The sequence below is a fragment of the Bombina bombina genome, chromosome 5 (genome assembly GCF_027579735.1).
Source record: "Bombina bombina isolate aBomBom1 chromosome 5, aBomBom1.pri, whole genome shotgun sequence".
Taxonomy (NCBI): domain Eukaryota; kingdom Metazoa; phylum Chordata; class Amphibia; order Anura; family Bombinatoridae; genus Bombina; species Bombina bombina.
In genome coordinates, this window is record NC_069503.1 from 992548629 (window position 1) to 992572091 (window position 23463).

General features: G+C 39.9%; 1 protein-coding gene across 2 annotated transcripts in view; it reads right to left on the reverse strand.

Annotated features, from left to right (window-relative positions):
* Nucleotides 1-5574: 5574 nt before the first annotated feature.
* Nucleotides 5575-23463, reverse strand: part of CFAP418 (cilia and flagella associated protein 418) — a 117175-nt gene continuing 99286 nt past the window's right edge. For both annotated transcript variants that reach the window (XM_053715223.1, XM_053715222.1), the window contains one exon: nt 5575-7655. In XM_053715223.1, coding sequence (XP_053571198.1) covers nt 7502-7655 — 154 coding nt within the window. In that variant the 3' untranslated portion in view covers nt 5575-7501. The remainder of the gene's footprint in view (nt 7656-23463) is intronic.

Genomic DNA, 23463 nt, shown 5'->3' on the forward strand with positions numbered 1-23463 from the left:
GGATTGTCGAGGGTTAGTGTTAGGTTTTTTTTAAGGGTTTATGGGTGTTTTTTTTTAGCTTAGGGCTTGGGCAACGTAAAAGAGCCAAATGCCTTTTCAGAGCATTAGCTGGTTAGCTTAGGTTTATTTAGATAGGTTTTTATTTGGGGGGTTGGTTGGGTGGTGGGTTTTACTGTTGGTGGGTATTTGTATTTTTTTACAGGTAAAAGAGCTGATTTCTTTGGGGCAATGCCCCACAAAAGGTCCTTTTAAGGGCCATTGGCAGTTTAATGTAGGCTAGGGTTTTTTTTTATTTTGGGGGGGCTTTTTTATTTTGATAAGGCTATTAGATTAGGAGTAATTCGTTTTTATTTTTGATAATGTGTTTTTTTATTTTTTGTAATTGTTTTTTTTTTTTTGTAATTTAGAAAATTGTATTTTAATAATATAATTTATTTTATTTTATTGTAATGTTAGTTTTTAGTGTAAGGCAGGTTAGGTTTTATTTTACAGGTAATTTTGTATTTATTTTAACTAGGTAGTTATTAAATAGTTAAGCCTGCTTTTTCAAAACTTGTAATAGCAGCGCTATAGGGAGGTGAAATAACGCTGAAAATGTTGCGGTCGTTAATTTCACTATAGCGCTCAAAACTCATAATCTAGCTGTTTGTATATATTCATATACATATATATTTATATTTGCTGCCCATCCCTGCCCAACATACCCCCATCACTGCACTATTTCTCATGCTGTGTCTTTTTGGGGTGGTTTTTGTTTAAGATTAGGGATTTCCTTCCATAAGGCAGGGAGAGTCCATAACTTCATTCCTTACTGTTGGGAAATACAACACCTGGCCACCAGGAGGAGGCAAAGACACCCCAGCCAAAAGGCTTAAATATCCCTCCCACTTTCCCTATCACCCCAGTCATTCTTTGCCTTTCGTCACTATAGGAGGTGGGAGAGAAGTGTCTGAAGATTTGGATAGTCCTGTAATGGGTATGTTCCCTTCAAGAAAGGATTGGAGTTTTAAGTAATCATGTCAACCTCTCAGTGAGAGTATTGATGAAAGAGTCTGGAGATGCAGGGAAAGTTTTTTTCTGCGAACCCATCCAGAATGTCCCCTAACAGCTCCTAAGCAATCAGTGTTGACGAGTTTCACTGCTTGCTGTCACTCACTCAAGTCCATGTCAGAGCGTCGCTGCAAGACTGTCACACTTGAGAGGCTGTGCCTGTGGATCCATGCATACTGTTGACATTAAATTGTTATCTTGGAAGGTTCTTTTCTTGTTGGCTATTGCCTCTGCGCACAGAGTTTCTGCTTTGCAATGTGCCCCCCTTCTCTTGTTCTCCATGCTGATAAGGTGGTTTTACGTACTAAAATAGGGTTCCTCCCTACGGTGGTGTCGGATCGTAACATTAATCAAGAAATTGTGTCCTAATCCTTCTTCAGTGAAGGAACGCTTGCTTCACAATCTAGATGTGGTTCGTGCCTTGAAGTACTATCTTCAGGCTACTAAGGAGTTCAGACAATCTTCCTTTTTGTTTGTCATCTATACGGGGAAGCGTAAGGGGCAGAAGGCTACTACGACTTCCCTATCTTTCTGGTTGAGCGTCATCCGCTTAGCTTATAAGACAGCGGGATGACAGCCTGCTGAGAGGATAACGGCTCATTCCACTAGAGCAGTGGCTTCCTCCTGGGCTTTTAAGAACAAAGCCTCTATGGATCTAATTTGTAAGGCGTCTACCTGATCCTCCTTACACACTTTTCAAAATTTTACAAGTTTGATGTGTTTGCTTTGAAGCAGCTTTCGTGAGAAATGTTTTGCAGGCTGTTTAGTGTAACTGTTTCCTCTGGACAAACTCTTTACGCAACCTTTTAGGTCACGTAAAAAGTTTGAGCGGTAAACGCGATTGCATTAGAGCGATCGTATTTACTTTCAACTTGTAATATGAGTGCATATTACTGCTCAACGACGCCCATAGAAAATATGGAGAGTGTAATTACCGTTTGTGCAAATTTGTGAGCGTAAAGAACACTGCGATCTTATGATCGAATTTACACTCCCTGCAATAACAATAGTGATCTTCTCATAATCTGGGCCTATAAAAGTATGAAGAGCATAAATGCGGCTCGGTAGCGCGGAAGGAAAGTGCAGAAGAGCCAGTATGCGCTAACATACTAAGGAAGAACGCTAACTAAAGGAGCATGCATACATAGTGCAGCAAGAATAAAAATAACCAATAGCATTAAAATAAGAAAAAAGATTAAAAAAATACACAAATATCACTTAAGCATAGTTAAAGAAATAGTGTACAAGCATCACTAAGATGGTCCCTGCTGCCCCAAAATAAGTCTCCATACATGACATCTGGCCTAAAATACAGTATATAAAGAGTAGTGTGTATGTGGTAGTCTCTTTATAATAATATGTCCCGTGGCTATGATGTATAATATCTTATTCAAAATGTGTCCACACTTACCTGACATGCAGAAATGACTGCGTCCAATAGAGCGCATCCACTGCTGTGCAAGCAACAGCAGAGGATCTGTAAGTGGAGTATATTAACAACTCATCAGGAGGAGGGACAGGTCCCCGCAACACCTGTTGCAGGCTTATGACTAACTCCCATAGGGTGTAATTGGGTCCCTAACCAATACTCCAATCTCTCCTTTGTCCAAGTAGCAGCTCTCTGAGGGGGGAAAGAAGCCTCAAATCGGCCTGAGGACCACTCTCAACAAAGATTCTTGATTGCTTCAATTCTTCAGCATCCTCTGGCGCAGGCAAAGATAAGGATACCAGAGAGGTTGTGAGGGATTAAGTGCTCTTGGGGATTGGGAATCTTTGTCTCTTTCTAGTGGCATGGTGTTTAATCCCACGAGTAATGACTCATGGACTCTCACCATCCTATGAAAGAAATAGCGCTTTTAGTCAGGCGCTTAAAACACGGGAGTGAGGGAAATAGCTGAAAATGTGCTATTGTGATTGCACTAAATAAAAAAAGAGGCCTTTTTGGCAAAAATCTTCAGCAGATAGATTGTGATCGACCTCTGTATTAGATAAATAACAAAATCTGATTTACTATATAAAAAAATATTCAGTTTGTCTCTCTTCTATGTTTTGTATTACATTTAAAGTGATGGTAAATCCTAGCGTTTCAAAAACACTAGAATTTACCATCACTAAAAATAAATAGTACTTTCAGTGAGCACTTTGTAAAAAACTGTGCTAAATTTACCCTTTCTGTGCCGCGGCCTCCTTTCTAAACTCAGCAACTTCGGCCTCCCACAGCACAGCACTGTTTTTTCAATGGAGGTGACGTTTCCACCTCAACCAATAGTTGTGCTGATCATATGGCACTGTTCTGTATGCTAGCACTGCTATTGGTTTAGAGGTGGAAACATCACCTTAGAGCGCTGTTCCGTGGGCGGCTGGAGGTGATGAGTTTAGTGAGGAGGCCGCAGAACAAAAAGGGTAAATTCGGCACACTTATTTATAAAGTGATGACTTAAAGTACTATTTATTTGTAGTAATGGTAAATCCTAGCATTTTTGAAATGCTTGGATTAACCATCACTTTAAATGTATTACAAAATATAGAAGAGAGACAAACTGAAGGGACAGTCAACTCCAGAATTTAAATTGTTTAAAAAGATAGATAATCCCTTTATTACCCATTCCCCAGTTTTGCATAACCAATACGGTTATAGTAATATACTTTTGTATCTAACTTCTGCAGACTGCCCCTTATGGAAAACAGTCAAAATGCAATGAGGTAAGAGGCGGCCTTCAAGGGTTTAGAAATTAGCATAGGAGCTAACCTAGGTTTAGCTTACAATGTAATACCAAGATAAAGAAATTTTGATGATAAAAGTAAATTGGAAAGAAGTTTAAAATTGCATGGCTTATCTGAACCATGAAAGTTTAATTTTAACTAGTCTGTCCCTTTAAGGATTTTGTTGTGCAACCACACAGTGGCCCCTCTGCGAAATCCCAGCCCAAGAACACTAATTGTATGTATATTTAAAACCATATTGTCATTTATGTGCATTATTAACCTACTTTTTAGTATATACTTTTTTCTCTCCTAATTTTGAAGTGTCGTGCTTGATGCAGAATCCTACTGTATAATTTAGAAAGATTTTGCTGCTCTGCTGGATAAACTCTGTCTAGTACAGTAAGCACAATAGGAGATAAGGAGGTGGAAATTGCACGTGAAGTGTTACGCGGCAGGAGGGGTAACTTAGCTTTTTGTATTTTACAGGTTCATACAGCATTCTGTGCCTTTCCCGCAGCTCAGGATTGACATCACTTGCTGCAGTTTTCTTGCATTTCCTGTCATAGAAATAAGTTCAATAACTAGTTCTAGGTGTTTTGGCATGTTGGTGAAGCCTTGGCACACTTATTTATAAAGTGATGACTTAAAGTTCTATTGATTTTTAGTAATGGTAAATCCTAGCATTTTTGAAATGATAGGATTAACCATCACTTTAAATGTATTACAAAATATAGAAGAGAGACAAACTGAAGGGACAGTCAACTCCAGAATTTAAATTGTTTAAAAAGAAAGATAATCCCTTTATTACCCATTCCCCAGTTTTGCATAAGCAACACAGTTATAATAATACACTTTTTACCTCTGTAATTACCTTGTATCTAAGCTTTTGCTGGCTGCCCTCTTATTTCAGTTCCTTTGACAGACTTGCATTTTAGCCAATCAGTGCTCACTCCTAGGTCACTTCATGTGCATGAGCTCAATGTTATCTATATGAAACACATGAACTAATGCCCTCTAGTGGTCAAAATGCATTCAGATTAGAGGCAGTTTTCAAGGGCTAAAAAATTAGCATATGAACCTCCTAGGTTTAGCTTTCAACTAAGAATATCAAGAGAACAAACCAAAATTTGTGATAAAATTAAATTGGGAAGTTGATTAAAATGACATGCCCTATTAATATCATGAAAGTTTTGTTTGGACTTGACTGTCCCTTTAAAGGAACAGTAAAGTCATAATTAGACATACATGATTTAGACAGAGCATACAATTTTAAACACATTTTCCTTCTCTTTTTATCCATTGCTGAAAGGTTTATCTAGGAAAGCTCAGGAGCAGCAGAGAACCTATGTTCTAGCTGCTGATTTGTGGCTGCATATATATACATATATATATATATACACACACACACGCTGACTGTCATTGGCTCGCCCATGTGTTCAGTTAGAAACCAGTAGTGCATTGTTGGTGCACCTTCAAAAAAGCATACCAAGAGAATAAAACAAATTTGATAATGGAAGTAAACTGGAAAGTTGATTAAAACTGAATGTTCTACCTAAATCATGAAAGAACAAATTTGGGTTTCTTGTCCCTTTAAGGGCTTATTTGGTAAATGTGATTCTTTCCACCTTGTTGGCTTTCTCATGTGCTAGGTATAATGTAGCCTTTATAGATGTGAAAGTTAGTGACCAAAACTTCCATATAAGTCAAGTCAATGTATTCCTTTGCAATTTTTTAAGGAGGCCTTGGAGACAGGACATTATCAGATTTGTATCTCGCGTTTTCTTGAGCTTATGAGAGTAAACCAAAGTGATACCATGATAAGGTCTGCCCATACAGATTTTATTTTGATGAGTAAGACATGATACACCCTCTTTAAAAGGTTAATTCTGTGATCACTCATTTTGCACATGATCTTGCCTTAACAAAATGTCATGGCATCTTAACAAGCATCTATAAATCTAGCCCACAGTATTAACATATTTTAATATAAAAATGTGTTGTGTTACATAGATATTGCAATAAGTTTCCGATCTTTAGCATGACATTTAGTACAGGGTAACAACGTTTTATAAAGCCTACAATACTGTAAAATAAAATACATATTTAGAAAACAAACATTTACAGCACCCATACATACATATAGGAGTATGTAGCCAAAGGACAGTTTACAGGGCATGCGCAAATGGTTATATTGAAAACTAATTATTTTATCTTAATAAATAATGTCTATGGTAAATGGTATACAGGGTATGTATGTATATATATATATATATATATTGGTGCTGCTGAATTAGTCGCCACTCTACAAATAACTAATTATATATATATATATATAGGTATATATAAAATCACTTTTACATCTTACATAATCCTTTAACAAATAAAAGTACTGGTGATTACAAATTCAAGTCCCCATATTGTCACACTGTGTAGCTGATAGAAGGTAACAAATACAAACATAAAAATAAATCTTCTGCTTAATAATGAATGTGCAGCTGCAATCATAAGGAAGTAGTAGCCTAAAGTCTAGAAGATACTTCAGTAATAACCGCTAGATAAAAGGCAGGAGGAGACTTAAGTAACACAGTGACTTATATATGAGTTGCCAGTGGATATACTTACAGGAAGATAGATCAGTACATAAGCTTAATAAGAAGAAGCCAAAAGCAACAAAGGCCTATATAGACAGTACTGCTGCCCCTAGACAAACAGGTTTGCTGTTAAAACAAAGAAGTGCTCCTGCGCAGACCAGGGGCTGCACATGCGCAGGACATATTAGATGCCAATAAGTCTGTTGTGGTGTTTTCAGGAAGGAAATGTCCATGTTTTTACCCTCATTTCTGTCAAGTAAAACTGCACCTGAAGTACTCAGCACTTCATAACAAAACAAATGTACAGCGCACATGGAAGAATTATTGGCATCATGGAAAATGTGCAAAGCTACAATTGTGTGTTTTCTAGATTGCAATGCATATTACATACAAATGAATGACACCTATTAAAAAACAAATCTTTATTCAAAACTGATCATTCTTTTTGGAAGGCAAGTTAGTAAAAGCAAAAGGAAAAAGTTACATTTGTGTGAGAACTTAAAAGGATACTAAACCCATTTAGAGCGTGCAATTTTAAGCAACTTTCTAATTTACTCCTTTTATCAAATTTTCTTTGTTCTCTTGCTATCTTTATTTGAAAAAGAAGGCATCTAAGCTAAGGAGCTAGACTGTTTTTGGTTCAGGGCGCTGGACAGCACTTGTTTTTTGGTGCTGTCCAATCAACAACCCAGGTTGTGAACCAAAAATGGGCCGGCTTCTAAACTTACATTCTTGCTTTTCAAATAAAGATAGCAAGAGAATGAAGAAAAAATTGATAATAGGAGTAAATTAGAAAGTTGCTTAAAATTGCATGCTCTATCTGAATCATGAAAGAAAAAAATGTGGGTTCAGTGTCCCTTTACTGTTAAGCAAAAACAAAGCTATACTTTAGCTTAACAATAAACATGAATGCTATGTGAAAAAAATGGAGAAATATATCAAATATTTTAGTGTTCCCATTCCCAAGTCATTGGTTATAGCTTCATTTCTTATTTTACTAATTAAATTATTATATGACTATGGCTACACAGCAAAGCCTTTACAGCCCAGTATGAAAACAATTTGATAAAAATACTGCAGATTCCTGTAGATAGGTAATACATGCATCAATATTGCTTGCTGCCGATCCTCAGTCTGTGCAGATTATGTAAGGTTTAGTGTTTGCCGCAGACCCATTTCAGTTGCTGGTCTGTCCTGATCTCAGTTCTTTCTTGTATAGTCCTCCAACTGCACTGACACGCATAAGCTCGTGGTCCCTTCTTCCTTATTGTCTTGGTTTGCAATCTGCTGATGTCAGGCATACTATTCCTGTAACAAGTCAAATGCTAAATGAGAATGAAACTCTCTACATCCTTTTTTTTAAAAAAAGGAAACTTAAGCCTGAAAACTAAACAATACAACATACATTTTAAAAGTTGTAATAGTTTAAATACATTTAGGAAATTATAAGGGGTTTATCGTGGGGGTTTGCGCTCGTCAGGCTCTCTGCTGGTATTACGCTCGAATGATTACTGCAACTTCAAAACTGTCATTAACTGTTTGGCGACACATAAAAGTTGCACGAAACATAAAAAGTACATTACAAAGTATAGTTACACTCATAACACCATCTAATAAAAATTATTCACAAAAAATAAAGCACAAAAAAGTTATGAAGGCTCAAAGATATGAGATCCCAGGTGTTAGAAAAAAAAGGCAGGCAAAGGGCGTTAACATTGAGATACATACATATACATGTCTAAATATGGATATGTTTGCATATAGATATGTCTATATATGTTTACATATGTATTTATATGTGTGTGTATGTGTGTATATATATATATATATATACATACACATACACACACACACACAAATACATATGTGTACATATATACAAGTGCATTAGAGCCCTTTGCAGTTAAGTAGATGAAAACTTAAAGCGTATTTATGCAATATTCATTTTTAATTAAGGTTTTAGCTATGTATTTACTGTAAATATTTGACATTCCAAAGCTCTACACATAGCAGAATATTCTCTATGTATTTCTAAATAGATGTTCCTATGTATCTGTATATATCTATACCTTTATATGGCGCGCGATAAAAAAACAGCCGTTACAAGAGGCTGGTTATTGCTACCGCAAGCTTGTGGTAGCAATTAGTGGTCAGACCTCTGGTTAATTTTTTTAAATGGCCCCCAAAATAACATGTTAGGTCCATTTTAAAAAAACAAACAAACCCCTCCCCCCGAACAAACAAACAACAACACTGCACTAAGCAGTTTTTGGGGGTTAATTCTGACACTGAAAAGTGCCTTTACATAGCGGTCTATGGGAACTGTGTTTTCCCTGTAAATATATATATGTATATGAATATATACAAATATATTTATGTGTTAATATGTGTATATACACATAAATATATATGTATATACATATATATATAAATTTACAATATGATGCCCATCACTGCGCTAGTTCTCCTGCCGTGTCTCACAGATAGTGAACAAAGCTCCCATTGGAGCCTATAGAAGTGTGCTCTTGTGCAATGCGATTGCGAGGTCACATTCACATTGCACTTAACCTGTAATACCAGCGCACATTTGCGCACGCTGGTATTACTAAGTGAAGCGCAAATATCGCTTTTTGCGGAAGTGATATTTTGAGCTCCACTTATAATCTAGCCCATTCTGTTAATTGAAGAACATTGGAATGTGAAATATTCATATTTTCATATTGGGTTAGCACAAATGAGAATATGCGATCGGGTTTGCGCGAGAGTGGGGTGTTAGGTTTATCCACTTTTTTTCTCCTTTGACTTCTAAGGGGAAATATGTGAATGCACACGCAATGTTTTAACTTCGGCTTATGCGCTTGTCGAGTTTGCATAAAAGCGAAAGCAGACAAGTGCAAAAAGCTTACTTCTCTAGCGCAATTTTATGTTCGAGCTAAAGCGTTAATCTGCTCTCCACTTGCCATCTGGCCCTTAATTGTTATTACTTAACTAATAAACACTGGATTTACTTAATTCCATTGAAATGTGTGATTATAAATGATGTGATTATTTTTAAATGAGAAATTCCTCAGCATTATTAGATAGCACAAAACAACATGCTAAAATGAATATAGATGCTTTTATTAATTAAACTTTTTAAGACTGTATGATAATATAACCTTTATTATTATTATTAACAGTGAACTTCAAAACTTCACATAAAATATGAAAATGGTCCAATGCTTACAAAAGTTACAAATGCATCCTGAATGGCTACATATTTTTCAAACAGATTTGTCTAAAAACAGAATTTATGTTTACCTGATAAATTACTTTCTCCAACGGTGTGTCCGGTCCACGGCGTCATCCTTACTTGTGGGATATTCTCCTCCCCAACAGGAAATGGCAAAGAGCCCAGCAAAGCTGGTCACATGATCCCTCCTAGGCTCCGCCTACCCCAGTCATTCGACCGACGTTAAGGAGGAATATTTGCATAGGAGAAACCATATGGTACCGTGGTGACTGTAGTTAAAGAAAATAAATTATCAGACCTGATTAAAAAAACCAGGGCGGGCCGTGGACCGGACACACCGTTGGAGAAAGTAATTTATCAGGTAAACATAAATTCTGTTTTCTCCAACATAGGTGTGTCCGGTCCACGGCGTCATCCTTACTTGTGGGAACCAATACCAAAGCTTTAGGACACGGATGAAGGGAGGGAGCAAATCAGGTCACCTAAATGGAAGGCACCACGGCTTGCAAAACCTTTCTCCCAAAAATAGCCTCAGAAGAAGCAAAAGTATCAAACTTGTAAAATTTGGTAAAAGTGTGCAGTGAAGACCAAGTCGCTGCCCTACATATCTGATCAACAGAAGCCTCGTTCTTGAAGGCCCATGTGGAAGCCACAGCCCTAGTGGAATGAGCTGTGATTCTTTCGGGAGGCTGCCGTCCGGCAGTCTCGTAAGCCAATCTGATGATGCTTTTAATCCAAAAAGAGAGAGAGGTAGAAGTTGCTTTTTGACCTCTCCTTTTACCAGAATAAACAACAAACAAGGAAGATGTTTGTCTAAAAACCTTTGTAGCATCTAAATAGAATTTTAGAGCGCGAACAACATCCAAATTGTGCAACAAACGTTCCTTCTTTGAAACTGGTTTCGGACACAGAGAAGGTACGATAATCTCCTGGTTAATGTTTTTGTTAGAAACAACTTTTGGAAGAAAACCAGGTTTAGTACGTAAAACCACCTTATCTGCATGGAACACCAGATAAGGAGGAGAACACTGCAGAGCAGATAATTCTGAAACTCTTCTAGCAGAAGAAATTGCAACTAAAAACAAAACTTTCCAAGATAATAACTTAATATCAACGGAATGTAAGGGTTCAAACGGAACCCCCTGAAGAACAGAAAGAACTAAATTGAGACTCCAAGGAGGAGTCAAAGGTTTGTAAACAGGCTTAATTCTAACCAGAGCCTGAACAAAGGCTTGAACATCTGGCACAGCTGCCAGCTTTTTGTGAAGTAACACAGACAAGGCAGAAATCTGTCCCTTCAGGGAACTTGCAGATAATCCTTTTTCCAATCCTTCTTGAAGGAAGGATAGAATCTTAGGAATCTTAACCTTGTCCCAAGGGAATCCTTTAGATTCACACCAACAGATATATTTATTCCAAATTTTGTGGTAAATCTTTCTAGTTACAGGCTTTCTGGCCTGAACAAGAGTATCGATAACAGAATCTGAGAACCCTCGCTTCGATAAGATCAAGCGTTCAATCTCCAAGCAGTCAGCTGGAGTGAAACCAGGTTCGGATGTTCGAACGGACCCTGAACAAGAAGGTCTCGTCTCAAAGGTAGCTTCCAAGGTGGAGCCGATGACATATTCACCAGATCTGCATACCAAGTCCTGCGTGGCCACGCAGGAGCTATCAAGATCACCGACGCCCTCTCCTGATTGATCCTGGCTACCAGCCTGGGGATGAGAGGGAACGGCGGGAACACATAAGCTAGTTTGAAGGTCCAAGGTGCTACTAGTGCATCCACTAGAGCCGCCTTGGGATCCCTGGATCTAGACCCGTAGCAAGGAACTTTGAAGTTCTGACGAGAGGCCATCAGATCCATGTCTGGAATGCCCCACAGCTGAGTGACTTGGGCAAAGATTTCCGGATGGAGTTCCCACTCCCCCGGATGCAATGTCTGACGACTCAGAAAATCCGCTTCCCAATTTTCCACTCCTGGGATGTGGATAGCGGACAGGTGGCAGGAGTGAGACTCCGCCCATAGAATGATTTTGGTCACTTCTTCCATCGCTAGGGAACTCCTTGTTCCCCCCTGATGGTTGATGTACGCAACAGTTGTCATGTTGTCTGATTGAAACCGTATGAACTTGGCCCTCGCTAGCTGAGGCCAAGCCTTGAGAGCATTGAATATCGCTCTCAGTTCCAGAATATTTATCGGTAGAAGAGATTCTTCCCGAGACCAAAGACCCTGAGCTTTCAGGGATCCCCAGACCGCGCCCCAGCCCATCAGACTGGCGTCGGTCGTGACAATGACCCACTCTGGTCTGCGGAATGTCATCCCTTGTGACAGGTTGTCCAGGGACAGCCACCAACGGAGTGAGTCTCTGGTCCTCTGATTTACTTGTATCTTCGGAGACAAGTCTGTATAATCCCCATTCCACTGACTGAGCATGCACAGTTGTAATGGTCTTAGATGAATGCGCGCAAAAGGAACTATGTCCATAGCCGCTACCATCAACCCGATCACTTCCATGCACTGAGCTATGGAAGGAAGAGGAACGGAATGAAGTATCCGACAAGAGTCTAGAAGCTTTGTTTTTCTGGCCTCTGTCAGAAATATCCTCATTTCTAAGGAGTCTATTATTGTTCCCAAGAAGGGAACCCTTGTTGACGGAGATAGAGAACTCTTTTCCACGTTCACTTTCCATCCGTGAGATCTGAGAAAGGCCAGGACGATGTCCGTGTGAGCCTTTGCTTGAGGAAGGGACGACGCTTGAATCAGAATGTCGTCCAAGTAAGGTACTACAGCAATGCCCCTTGGTCTTAGCACAGCTAGAAGGGACCCTAGTACCTTTGTGAAAATCCTTGGAGCAGTGGCTAATCCGAAAGGAAGCGCCACGAACTGGTAATGCTTGTCCAGGAATGCGAACCTTAGGAACCGATGATGTTCCTTGTGGATAGGAATATGTAGATACGCATCCTTTAAATCCACCGTGGTCATGAATTGACCTTCCTGGATGGAAGGAAGAATAGTTCGAATGGTTTCCATCTTGAACGATGGAACCTTGAGAAACTTGTTTAAGATCTTGAGATCTAAGATTGGTCTGAACGTTCCCTCTTTTTTGGGAACTATGAACAGATTGGAGTAGAACCCCATCCCTTGTTCTCTTAATGGAACAGGATGAATCACTCCCATTTTTAACAGGTCTTCTACACAATGTAAGAATGCCTGTCTTTTTATGTGGTCTGAAGACAACTGAGACCTGTGGAACCTCCCCCTTGGGGGAAGTCCCTTGAATTCCAGAAGATAACCTTGGGAGACTATTTCTAGCGCCCAAGGATCCAGAACATCTCTTGCCCAAGCCTGAGCGAAGAGAGAGAGTCTGCCCCCCACCAGATCCGGTCCCGGATCGGGGGCCAACATTTCATGCAGTCTTGGTAGCAGTGGCAGGTTTCTTGGCCTGCTTTCCCTTGTACCAGCCTTGCATTGGTCTCCAAGCTGGCTTGGCTTGAGAAGTATTACCCTCTTGCTTAGAGGACGTAGCACCTCGGGCTGGTCCGTTTCTACGAAAGGGACGAAAATTAGGTTTATTTTTTGCCTTGAAAGGCCGATCCTGAGGAAGGGCGTGGCCCTTACCCCCAGTGATATCAGAGATAATCTCTTTCAAGTCAGGGCCAAACAGCGTTTTCCCCTTGAAAGGAATGTTAAGTAGCTTGTTCTTGGAAGACGCATCAGCCGACCAAGATTTCAACCAAAGCGCTCTGCGCGCCACAATAGCAAACCCAGAATTCTTAGCCGCTAACCTAGCCAATTGCAAAGTGGCGTCTAGGGTGAAAGAATTAGCCAATTTGAGAGCATTGATTCTGTCCATAATCTCCTCATAAGGAGGAGAATCACTATCGACCGCCTTTATCAGCTCATCGAACCAGAAACATGCGGCTGTAGCGACAGGGACAATGCATGCAATTGGTTGTAGAAGGTAACCCTGCTGAACAAACATCTTTTTAAGCAAACCTTCTAATTTTTTATCCATAGGATCTTTGAAAGCACAACTATCCTCTATGGGTATAGTGGTGCGTTTGTTTAAAGTGGAAACCGCTCCCTCGACCTTGGGGACTGTCTGCCATAAGTCCTTTCTGGGGTCGACCAAAGGAAACAATTTTTTAAATATGGGGGGAGGGACGAAAGGAATACCGGGCCTTTCCCATTCCTTATTAACAATGTCCGCCACCCGCTTGGGTATAGGAAAAGCTTCTGGGAACCCCGGCACCTCTAGGAACTTGTCCATTTTACATAGTTTCTCTGGGATGACCAACTTGTCACAATCATCCAGAGTGGATAATACCTCCTTAAGCAGAATGCGGAGATGTTCCAACTTAAATTTAAATGCAATCACATCAGGTTCAGCCTGTTGAGAAATGTTCCCTGAATCAGTAATTTCTCCCTCAGACAAAACCTCCCTGGCCCCATCAGACTGGGTTAGGGGCCCTTCAGAGATATTAGTATCAGCGTTGCCATGCTCTTCAGTATCTAAAACAGAGCAGCCGCGCTTACGCTGACAAGTGTTCATTTGGGCTAAAATGTTTTTGACAGAATTATCCATTACAGCCGTTAATTGTTGCATAGTAAGGAGTATTGGCGCGCTAGATGTACTAGGGGCCTCCTGAGTGGGCAAGACTCGTGTAGACGAAGGAGGGAATGATGCAGTACCATGCTTACTCCCCTCACTTGAGGAATCATCTTGGGCATCATTGTCATTATCACATAAATCACATTTATTTAAATGAATAGGAATTCTGGCTTCCCCACATTCAGAACACAGTCTATCTGGTAGTTCAGACATGTTAAACAGGCATAAACTTGATAACAAAGTACAAAAACGTTTGAAAATAAAACCGTTACTGTCACTTTAAATTTTAAACTGAACACACTTTATTACTGCAATTGCGAAAAAACATGAAGGAATTGTGCAAAATTCACCAAATTTTCACCACAGTGTCTTAAAGCCTTAAAAGTATTGCACACCAAATTTGGAAGCTTTAACCCTTAAAATAACGGAACCGGAGCCGTTTTAAACTTTAACCCCTTTACAGTCCCTGGTATCTGCTTTGCTGAGACCCAACCAAGCCCAAAGGGGAATACGATACCAAATGACGCCTTCAGAAAGTCTTTTCTAAGTATCAGAGCTCCTCACACATGCGACTGCATGCCATGCCTCTCAAAAACAAGTGCGCCACACCGGCGCGAAAATGAGGCTCTGCTTATGCTTTGGGAAAGCCCCTAAGGGATAAGGTGTCTAATACAGTGCCTGCCGATATACTTATATCAAAATACCCAGATAAAAAGATTCCTCAAGGCTAAATATGTGTTAATAATGAATCGATTTAGCCCAGAAAAGTCTACAGTCTTAATAAGCCCTTGTGAAGCCCTTATTTATGATCGTAATAAACATGGCTTACCGGATCCCATAGGGAAAATGACAGCTTCCAGCATTACATCGTCTTGTTAGAATGTGTCATACCTCAAGCAGCAAGAGACTGCATACTGTTCCCCCAACTGAAGTTAATAGCTCTCAACAGTCCTGTGTGGAACAGCCATGGATTTTAGTTACGGTTGCTAAAATCATTTTCCTCATACAAACAGAAATCTTCATCTCTTTTCTGTTTCTGAGTAAATAGTACATACCAGCACTATTTCAAAATAACAAACTCTTGATTGAATAATAAAAACTACAGTTAAACACTAAAAAACTCTAAGCCATCTCCGTGGAGATGTTGCCTGTACAACGGCAAAGAGAATGACTGGGGTAGGCGGAGCCTAGGAGGGATCATGTGACCAGCTTTGCTGGGCTCTTTGCCATTTCCTGTTGGGGAGGAGAATATCCCACAAGTAAGGATGACGCCGTGGACCGGACACACCTATGTTGGAGAAATTTATTAAATGTTATTACCAATATAAACATGGACATCATTATTATTATTACACTTATATTTTAAATATGGTAAATGTGCAAAATACTATCAATCTTCGATGTCACTACGTAATAATGACTATAATTTTGATAGAATAAACAGGACTACTTGCAGGGCCCCTGACTCAACCATTTATCAGGGCCCCCCCCCCTCCTTTGACATGGGCAATTTTTGACCAAGTGAATAAAATGTATTTGCACTTTATTCTTAATTGTCTATTTAAACTTGGAAATGTTGAAAAGTTAGTAACATACAAACACACAGACACACTCATACATAAGGATTCACATATAGACACTCTAGCAGACACGCAAAGAAACACACTCAGACACAGACACACACTCAGACACAGACACCCAAACAGACACTCAGCACTTGTTTACATTGACCTGACAAGTAATGAGGTAAACTACAGTTTTGTAAAACAAGGAGATTTAGAAAACAAAATATGGAGTTCTGATTATCTTTTTGTTAAGGAAGATGACAACTAAATTATGACAACAGCATGCAGTGGCTGAAAGGAAGGGCCCTGAACTGCCTAAACAATAATTTAAAGGTTAAATGGTGGATTGGTTACTTCCGGAAAGGTCTTGTTAGTCTCAAAGTCTGTAGAAAAATGTGAATAATTAGTAGTAAGGTCAAAATGTCCTAAAAAGGAACAGACAATGGGGACACACAGGCAAACTCAAACTTGCACATACACCCAAGGAAACACTGACAGAGACAGCCTCAGAAAACACACAAAGACATACACACACACACACACAGAGACACCCACAGAAAACACACAAAGACATACACACACAGAGAGAGACAACCACATGAAAAACACAGAAAAACATACATTCACACACCCTCACTGAGACATCCACAGAAAACACACAAAGACATACACACACCCTCACAGAGACACCCACAGAAAACACAGACATACATACATACACACCCTCACAGAGACACCCATAGAAAAAGCTCAAAGACATATGCACACACCCTCACAGACATCCACAGAAAATGCACAAAGACATACACACCCACAGAGAGACCCACAGATAAAGAATACATACACATAGAGACACAAACCAAAGCACAAAGACATAAACACATACACCCACAGAAACACTCACAGGAGGAAACATTTATGCACCTTGCATCCCCTAAATCAACAGTGTGTGATATGCATGATAAAAAAAATTCAGAAATTAAGAGATCACTTTTTAAAGAATCATATTTGTAAATGTGCAAACAAAAATAATTCTGTGAATTCAAAATTGTACATTAATGAGCTGGGTAGATGGCTAGATGAAGAAAAGTACCTTTAAAAGGTTGACATATGTTTGTTTTTCCCCATTTTCCCCAACCAAGAGCACCACTTCAAATATAGTGTACAAATTTTCCAATCTGTCAGCTGCACTTATGGATTTTGAAAATGCTGTACTCTATATGGTCTTGGTGGGACCATAAGCTGTGGTACTCATAACATTAGATCTGGTTAAATGCAGGATTTAGGCTTGTTGGTATGTATTTCAAAACTAAGTCAGCTGTAGTGTAAACTGAACAGTTTTAAGTTAACCTGTCTCATTTCAAACACTGAGCAATCTTAGTCTGAGAGTATAAAATGTTATGCAGATATAAAAAATCTTAGATAAAATGCCTCCTTGCATCTGGAAAGTCCTTGCATAAAGGGGCAGTAAACTGGAATGTAATATATATATATAAAATGCATATCTGCCAAAAGGGCATCTACCATTTGTGTATTGAGGAGGAAACATTTCTGCGTGGTTTTAAATATAGAATTTCTACAGCATTGTCAAATAATCATAAATACACTGCTGCTAAAAAAATGTGTTTTTATGGACCCCTAGTCCCACCATTCAACTACTACCCCACTGAAGTTACAATCCAAAATTGCACAAATAAATAAAAAACATTTGCTAAGTAAGTCCTACCTCCTCTTCAAATGAAAGTGATCTGCCGTCTGACTCAGGCACACACTGTACAAAGTGCCAAGTCTGTCTCACACTGAGCATAGTGGTTTAGTGCACACTAAGAAATCCTCTCAAATGCTAATACTTTACTCCTTGTAATAACATTCCCCATGCTCAATTAGCACTCTGCTGTAGTACCCACTGGTGGCTGGCAAAATTAAAAAAAAAAAAAAAAAAAATTTTTTTTTTTTTAGTTCTTGCCTCATGGGGCCCCCCTGGCTCATTGGGCCCCCCTGGCTCATTGGGCCCCTGACAGGAGTCACCCCTGTCACCCCCTGATGGCGGCCCTGACTACTTGTCCTTTTAGCAAAGTTCCTATTGCTTATTTAAATTTCTTTACCACCCCTCCGAGCCCTTTGTTTCCATTTTTAAAAAGCAATTACAGCAAACTGAGTGATCTTAAAGTGACACTCACGTCAAGATAAACTTTTATGATTTAGATAGAGCAGCAGTTTTAAGACACTTTCCAATTTACTGCCATTATAAAATTTTGCACAGTCTTTTTATATTCACACTTTCTGGGGAACAAGATCCTACTGAGCATGTGCACAAGCTCACAGGGTATACGTATACTAGTCTGTGATTGGCTGATGTCTGTCACATGATACATGGGGCTGGAAAATGGGAGAAAAGTTAATCTGTCAGCAAACTGCTTATTTGAAATTCAGAGTAGGTGTTAAATCATTGTCTTTTTGTTATGCATTTGTTAATTATGTAATTCTACTGCCTTGAGCGGTCCTTTAACTCTCTATTAAAACCTCTAACAGTGTTTTACACTTTGTCAAAGGAGGGGAGAAGATTTTTATTTAGGGTTTCCAGAATATTTAATTACTTAAACTATACTTTAATGTCCCCTGAATTCATAATTGCGGTTTTAAAAATATGAAATAGAGTAACTTTATTATGCTTTTTATAAGATTTTGTTAAAATCTACCATATCTCTTATGTATTACTGTGCTATGATACATATTTTATTGCATATCACTGACTATATCATTTTTAAGGAAAGAGCTTAAAGGGACACGAAATCCCAACATTTATTTTCATGATTCAGATAGAGCATACAAATTTTACACAGCTTTCCAGTTAACTTATATTATCAAAATGTCTTTGTATCCTTTGTTGAAGGAGCAGCAATGCACTACTTGGAGTTAGCTGAACACGTCAGGCGAGCCAATGACAAGAAGCACATATGTGCACTGCAACCACCAATCAGCAGCTAGCTAACAGTAGTGCATTGTTGCTCCTGAGCTGACCTAGGTATACTTTTCAATAAAGGAAGAGAACAAAGCAAACAAGATAAGTAAATTGAAACGTTGTATATAATTGAATGCAAGTAGTTCCAAAACCTCTGGAGTTTCAAGTTGGAGGATATCTGCTCTAACTAAATTGTGATAAAAACATTTTGGGTTTCAGGTTTCTTTATTGTATATTCTCATTTTTATTATATCTATTTTTATACTAAGAACTAGCTTATAATACTTTATTATTTTATTGGTTTGATACTATATATGGGTGTTCTTATATTTCATTTGTCAGGGTAATTTTAGATTTTTTTCTCAAATGTTGTATTAACTAATATATTGCAAAATGAATATATTTAAAAAGTACATTAAACCTAAAAATGTATTTTGTGATTCACACAAAGCATACCATTTTAAGTTTTCAATTAACTTCTATTATCAAATGTACTTTGTTCTCACTGCATTCTTTGTTGAACAGATATCTAGACAGGTAAAGTGCACATTTCTGGAGCAGTACATGACAGGAAACACCGCTGCCGACTACTGTTCTTGCAAATCTATAACAGTTATAACACTGCTGCCGCATATTGCTAGTCACATGCACGTTCCTACACCTTCCTACCTGCTTTTCAAGAAAGGATACCAAGAGAACAAATTTGCTAATAGAAGTCTATTGGAAAGTAAAATGTTACACTCTTTATCATGACAGAAAGCTTATTTTTCAGTTTTAGTTTAAAACGTGTTTTTATTTTTTTAAATTTATACATCATAGTTTTAAAGTCTTTCCCCTTTATATTTTCAAAATACTCATTAATGAAACAACACTGCACCAACAAATCTACTATTACTACAGCTTTATTTTTTTGGACTGTTACTTAATCAGCATATAAAGAAAAAAACAGAATTTATGCTTACCTGATAAATTACTTTCTCTTACGGTGTATCCAGTCCACGGATTCATCCTTACTTGTGGGATATTCTCATTCCCTACAGGAAGTGGCAAAGAGAGCACACAGCAAAGCTGTCCATATAGCTCCCCTCAGGCTCCGCCCCCCCAGTCATTCGACCGACGGTTAGGAGAAAAAGGAGAAACCATAGGGTGCAGTGGTGACTGTAGTTTAAACAATAAAATTTAACCTGGCTTAATTACCAGGGCGGGCCGTGGACTGGATACAGCGTAAGAGAAAGTAATTTATCAGGTAAGCATGAATTCTGTTTTCTCTTACAAGGTGTATCCAGTCCACGGATTCATCCTTACTTGTGGGATACCAATACCAAAGCTTTAGGACACGGATGAAGGGAGGGAACAAGACAGGTAACCTAAACGGAAGGCACCACTGCTTGCAAAACCTTTCTCCCAAAAAATAGCCTCCGAAGAAGCAAAAGTATCGAATTTGTAAAATTTGGCAAAAGTATGCAGTGAAGTCCAGGTCGCTGCCTTACAAATCTGTTCAACAGAAGCCTCATTCTTGAAAGCCAATGTGGAAGCCACAGCTCTGGTGGAATGAGCTGTAATTCGTTCAGGAGGCTGCTGTCCAGCAGTCTCATAAGCCAATCGGATGATGCTTTTCAGCCAGAAGGAAAGAGAGGTAGCAGTTGCTTTCTGACCTCTCCTCTTACCAGAATAGACAACAAACAAGGATGATGTTTGTCTGAAATCCTTAGTTGCTTGTAAATAGAATTTTAAAGCACGAACCACATCAAGATTGTGCAATAGTCGCTCCTTCCTTGAGGAAGGATTAGGACACAGAGAAGGAACAATGATTTCCTGGTTAATATTCTTATTAGAAACTACTTTAGGAAGAAAACCAGGTTTGGTACGCAAAACTACCTTATCTGCATGGAACACCAGATAGGGTGAATTACACTGCAAAGCAGATAATTCTGAAACTCTTCGAGCAGAAGATATAGCTACCAAAAACAAAACTTTCCAAGATAATAACTTAATATCTATGGAATGTAAAGGTTCAAACGGAACCCCTTGAAGAACTGAAAGAACTAAATTTAGACTCCATGGAGAAGCCACAGGTTTATAGACAGGCTTGATTCTGACTAAAGCCTGTGCAAATGCTTGAACGTCTGGTACATCTGCCAGACGCTTGTGTAACAAGATAGACAGAGCAGATATCTGTCCCTTTAAGGTACTAGCTAGCTGATAACCCTTACTCCACGAGTAACCCTTGGATTCACACCAACAAAGATATTTCCGCCATATCTTATGGTAAATTTTCCTGGTGACAGGTTTTCTAGCTTGGATCAGAGTATCTATGACTGATTCAGAGAACCTACGCTTGGATAGAATTAAGCGTTCAATCTCCAAGCAGTCATCTGCAGAGAAACTAGATTTGGATGCAAGAATGGACCCTGTATTAGAAGATCCTGCCTAATTGGCAGTGTCCATGGTGGGACAGATGACATGTCCACTAGGTCTGCATACCAAGTCCTGCGTGGCCACGCTGGTGCTATCAGAATTACGGAGGCCTTCTCCTGTTTGATTCTGGCTATCAGCCGAGGGAGAAGGGAAAACGGTGGAAAGACATAGGCCAGATTGAAGGACCAAGGTGCTACTAGAGCATCTATCAAAGCCACCTTGGGATCCATGGACCTAGATCCGTAAAGAGGAAGTTTGGTGTTCTGACGGGACGCCATCAGATCCAACTCTGGAATGCCCCAAAGCTGAGTCAGCTGGGCAAATACCTCCGGGTGAAGTTCCCACTCCCCCGGGTGAAAAGTCTGACGACTTAGAAAATCCGCTTCCCAGTTGTCTACTCCTGGGATGTGAATCGCAGATAGGTGGCAAGAGTGATCCTCCGCCCACCTGATTATCTTGGTTACTTCCTTCATCGCTAAGGAACTCTTTGTTCCTCCCTGATGATTGATGTATGCTACAGTCGTGATGTTGTCCGACTGAAATCTGATGAACTTGGCCGCCGCTAGCTGAGGCCAAGCCTGGAGCGTATTGAATATCGCTCTCAGCTCCAAAATGTTTATCGGGAGAAGGGACTCTTCCCGAGACCATAGGCCCTGAGCTTTCAGAGAGCCCCAGACCGCGCCCCAGCCTAACAGACTGGCGTCGGTCGTTACAATGATCCACTCTGGTCTGCGGAAGCATATTCCCTGAGACAGGTGATCCTGAGACAACCACCAGAGAAGAGAATCTCTGGTTTCCTGGTCCAGTTGGATTTGAGGAGACAAATCTGCATAATCCCCATTCCACTGTTTGAGCATGCACAATCGCAGTGGTCTGAGATGAATGCGAGCAAATGGGACTACGTCCATTGCTGCTACCATTAATCCGATAACCTCCATGCACTGAGCTACAGATGGCCGAGGAATTGAATGAAGAGCTCGGCAAGTACTTAGAAGCTTTAACTTTCTGACCTCCGTCAGAAATATTTTCATTTCTACCGAGTCTATTAATGTTCCCAGGAAGGGAACCCTTGTGAGCGGGGACAGAGAACTTTTTTCGGTGTTCACCTTCCACCCGTGAGACCTTAGAAAGGCCAGAACAATCTCCGTATGAGCCTTGGCTCTGGGAAAAGACGACGCCTGAATCAAGATGTCATCCAGATAGGGTGCTACTGAAATGCCCCGCGGTCTTAGAACCGCTAGAAGGGACCCTAGCACTTGGAGCGGTGGCCAACCCGAAGGGAAGGGCCACGAACTGGAAATGCTTGTCCAGAAAAGCGAACCTTAGGAACTGATGGTAATCTTTGTGGATAGGAATATGAAGGTACACATCCTTTAGATCCACGGTAGTCATATATTGACCTTCCTGGATCATCGGTAAGATTGTCCGAATGGTCTCCATCTTGAAGGATGGAACTCTGAGGAATTTGTTTAGAATTTTTAGATCCAGGATTGGTCTGAAAGTTCCTTCCTTTTTGGGAACCACAAACAGGTTTGAGTAAAAACCCAGTCCTTGTTCTGTAATTGGAACTGGACATATCACTCCCATCTTGATTAGATCTTCTACACAGCGTAAGAACTCCTCTTTCTTTGTCTTGTCTGAAGACAGACGAGAAATGTGGAACCTTCCCCTTGGAGGAAGGTCCTTGAATTCTAGAAGATATCCCTGAGCAACTATCTCTAATGCCCAGGGATCGGGAACATCTCTTGCCCAAGCCTGAGCAAAGAGAGAGAGTCTGCCCCCTACCAGATCCGGTCCCGGAACAGGGGCTACCCCTTCATGCTGTCTTAGTAGCAGCTGCAGGCTTCTTGGCCTGTTTACCCTTGTTCCAGCCCTGCAAAGGTTCCAGGTTGCCTTGGGCTGTGAAGTGTTACCCTCCTGCTTTGCGGTTGCAGAGGTTGAAGCAGGACCGCTCCTGAAGTTGCGAAAGGAACGAAAATTAGCCTTGTTTTTAGCCTTAAAAGGCCTATCTTGCGGGAGGGCATGGCCCTTTCCCCCAGTGATATCCGAAATAATCTCTTTCAACTTTGGCCCGAAAAGGGTCTTCCCCTTGAAAGGGATATTCAGTAACTTAGTTTTAGACGACACATCGGCCGACCATGATTTCAGCCAGAGCGCTCTGCGCGCCATGATGGCAAAACCAGAATTTTTCGCAGCTAACTTTGCTAATTGCAAAGCGGCATCTGTTATAAAAGAATTAGCCAGCTTTAGAGCTTTAATTCTATCCATAATTTCGTCATATGAGGTCTCTGTCTGGAGCGACTCCTCCAGCGCCTCAAACCAGAAA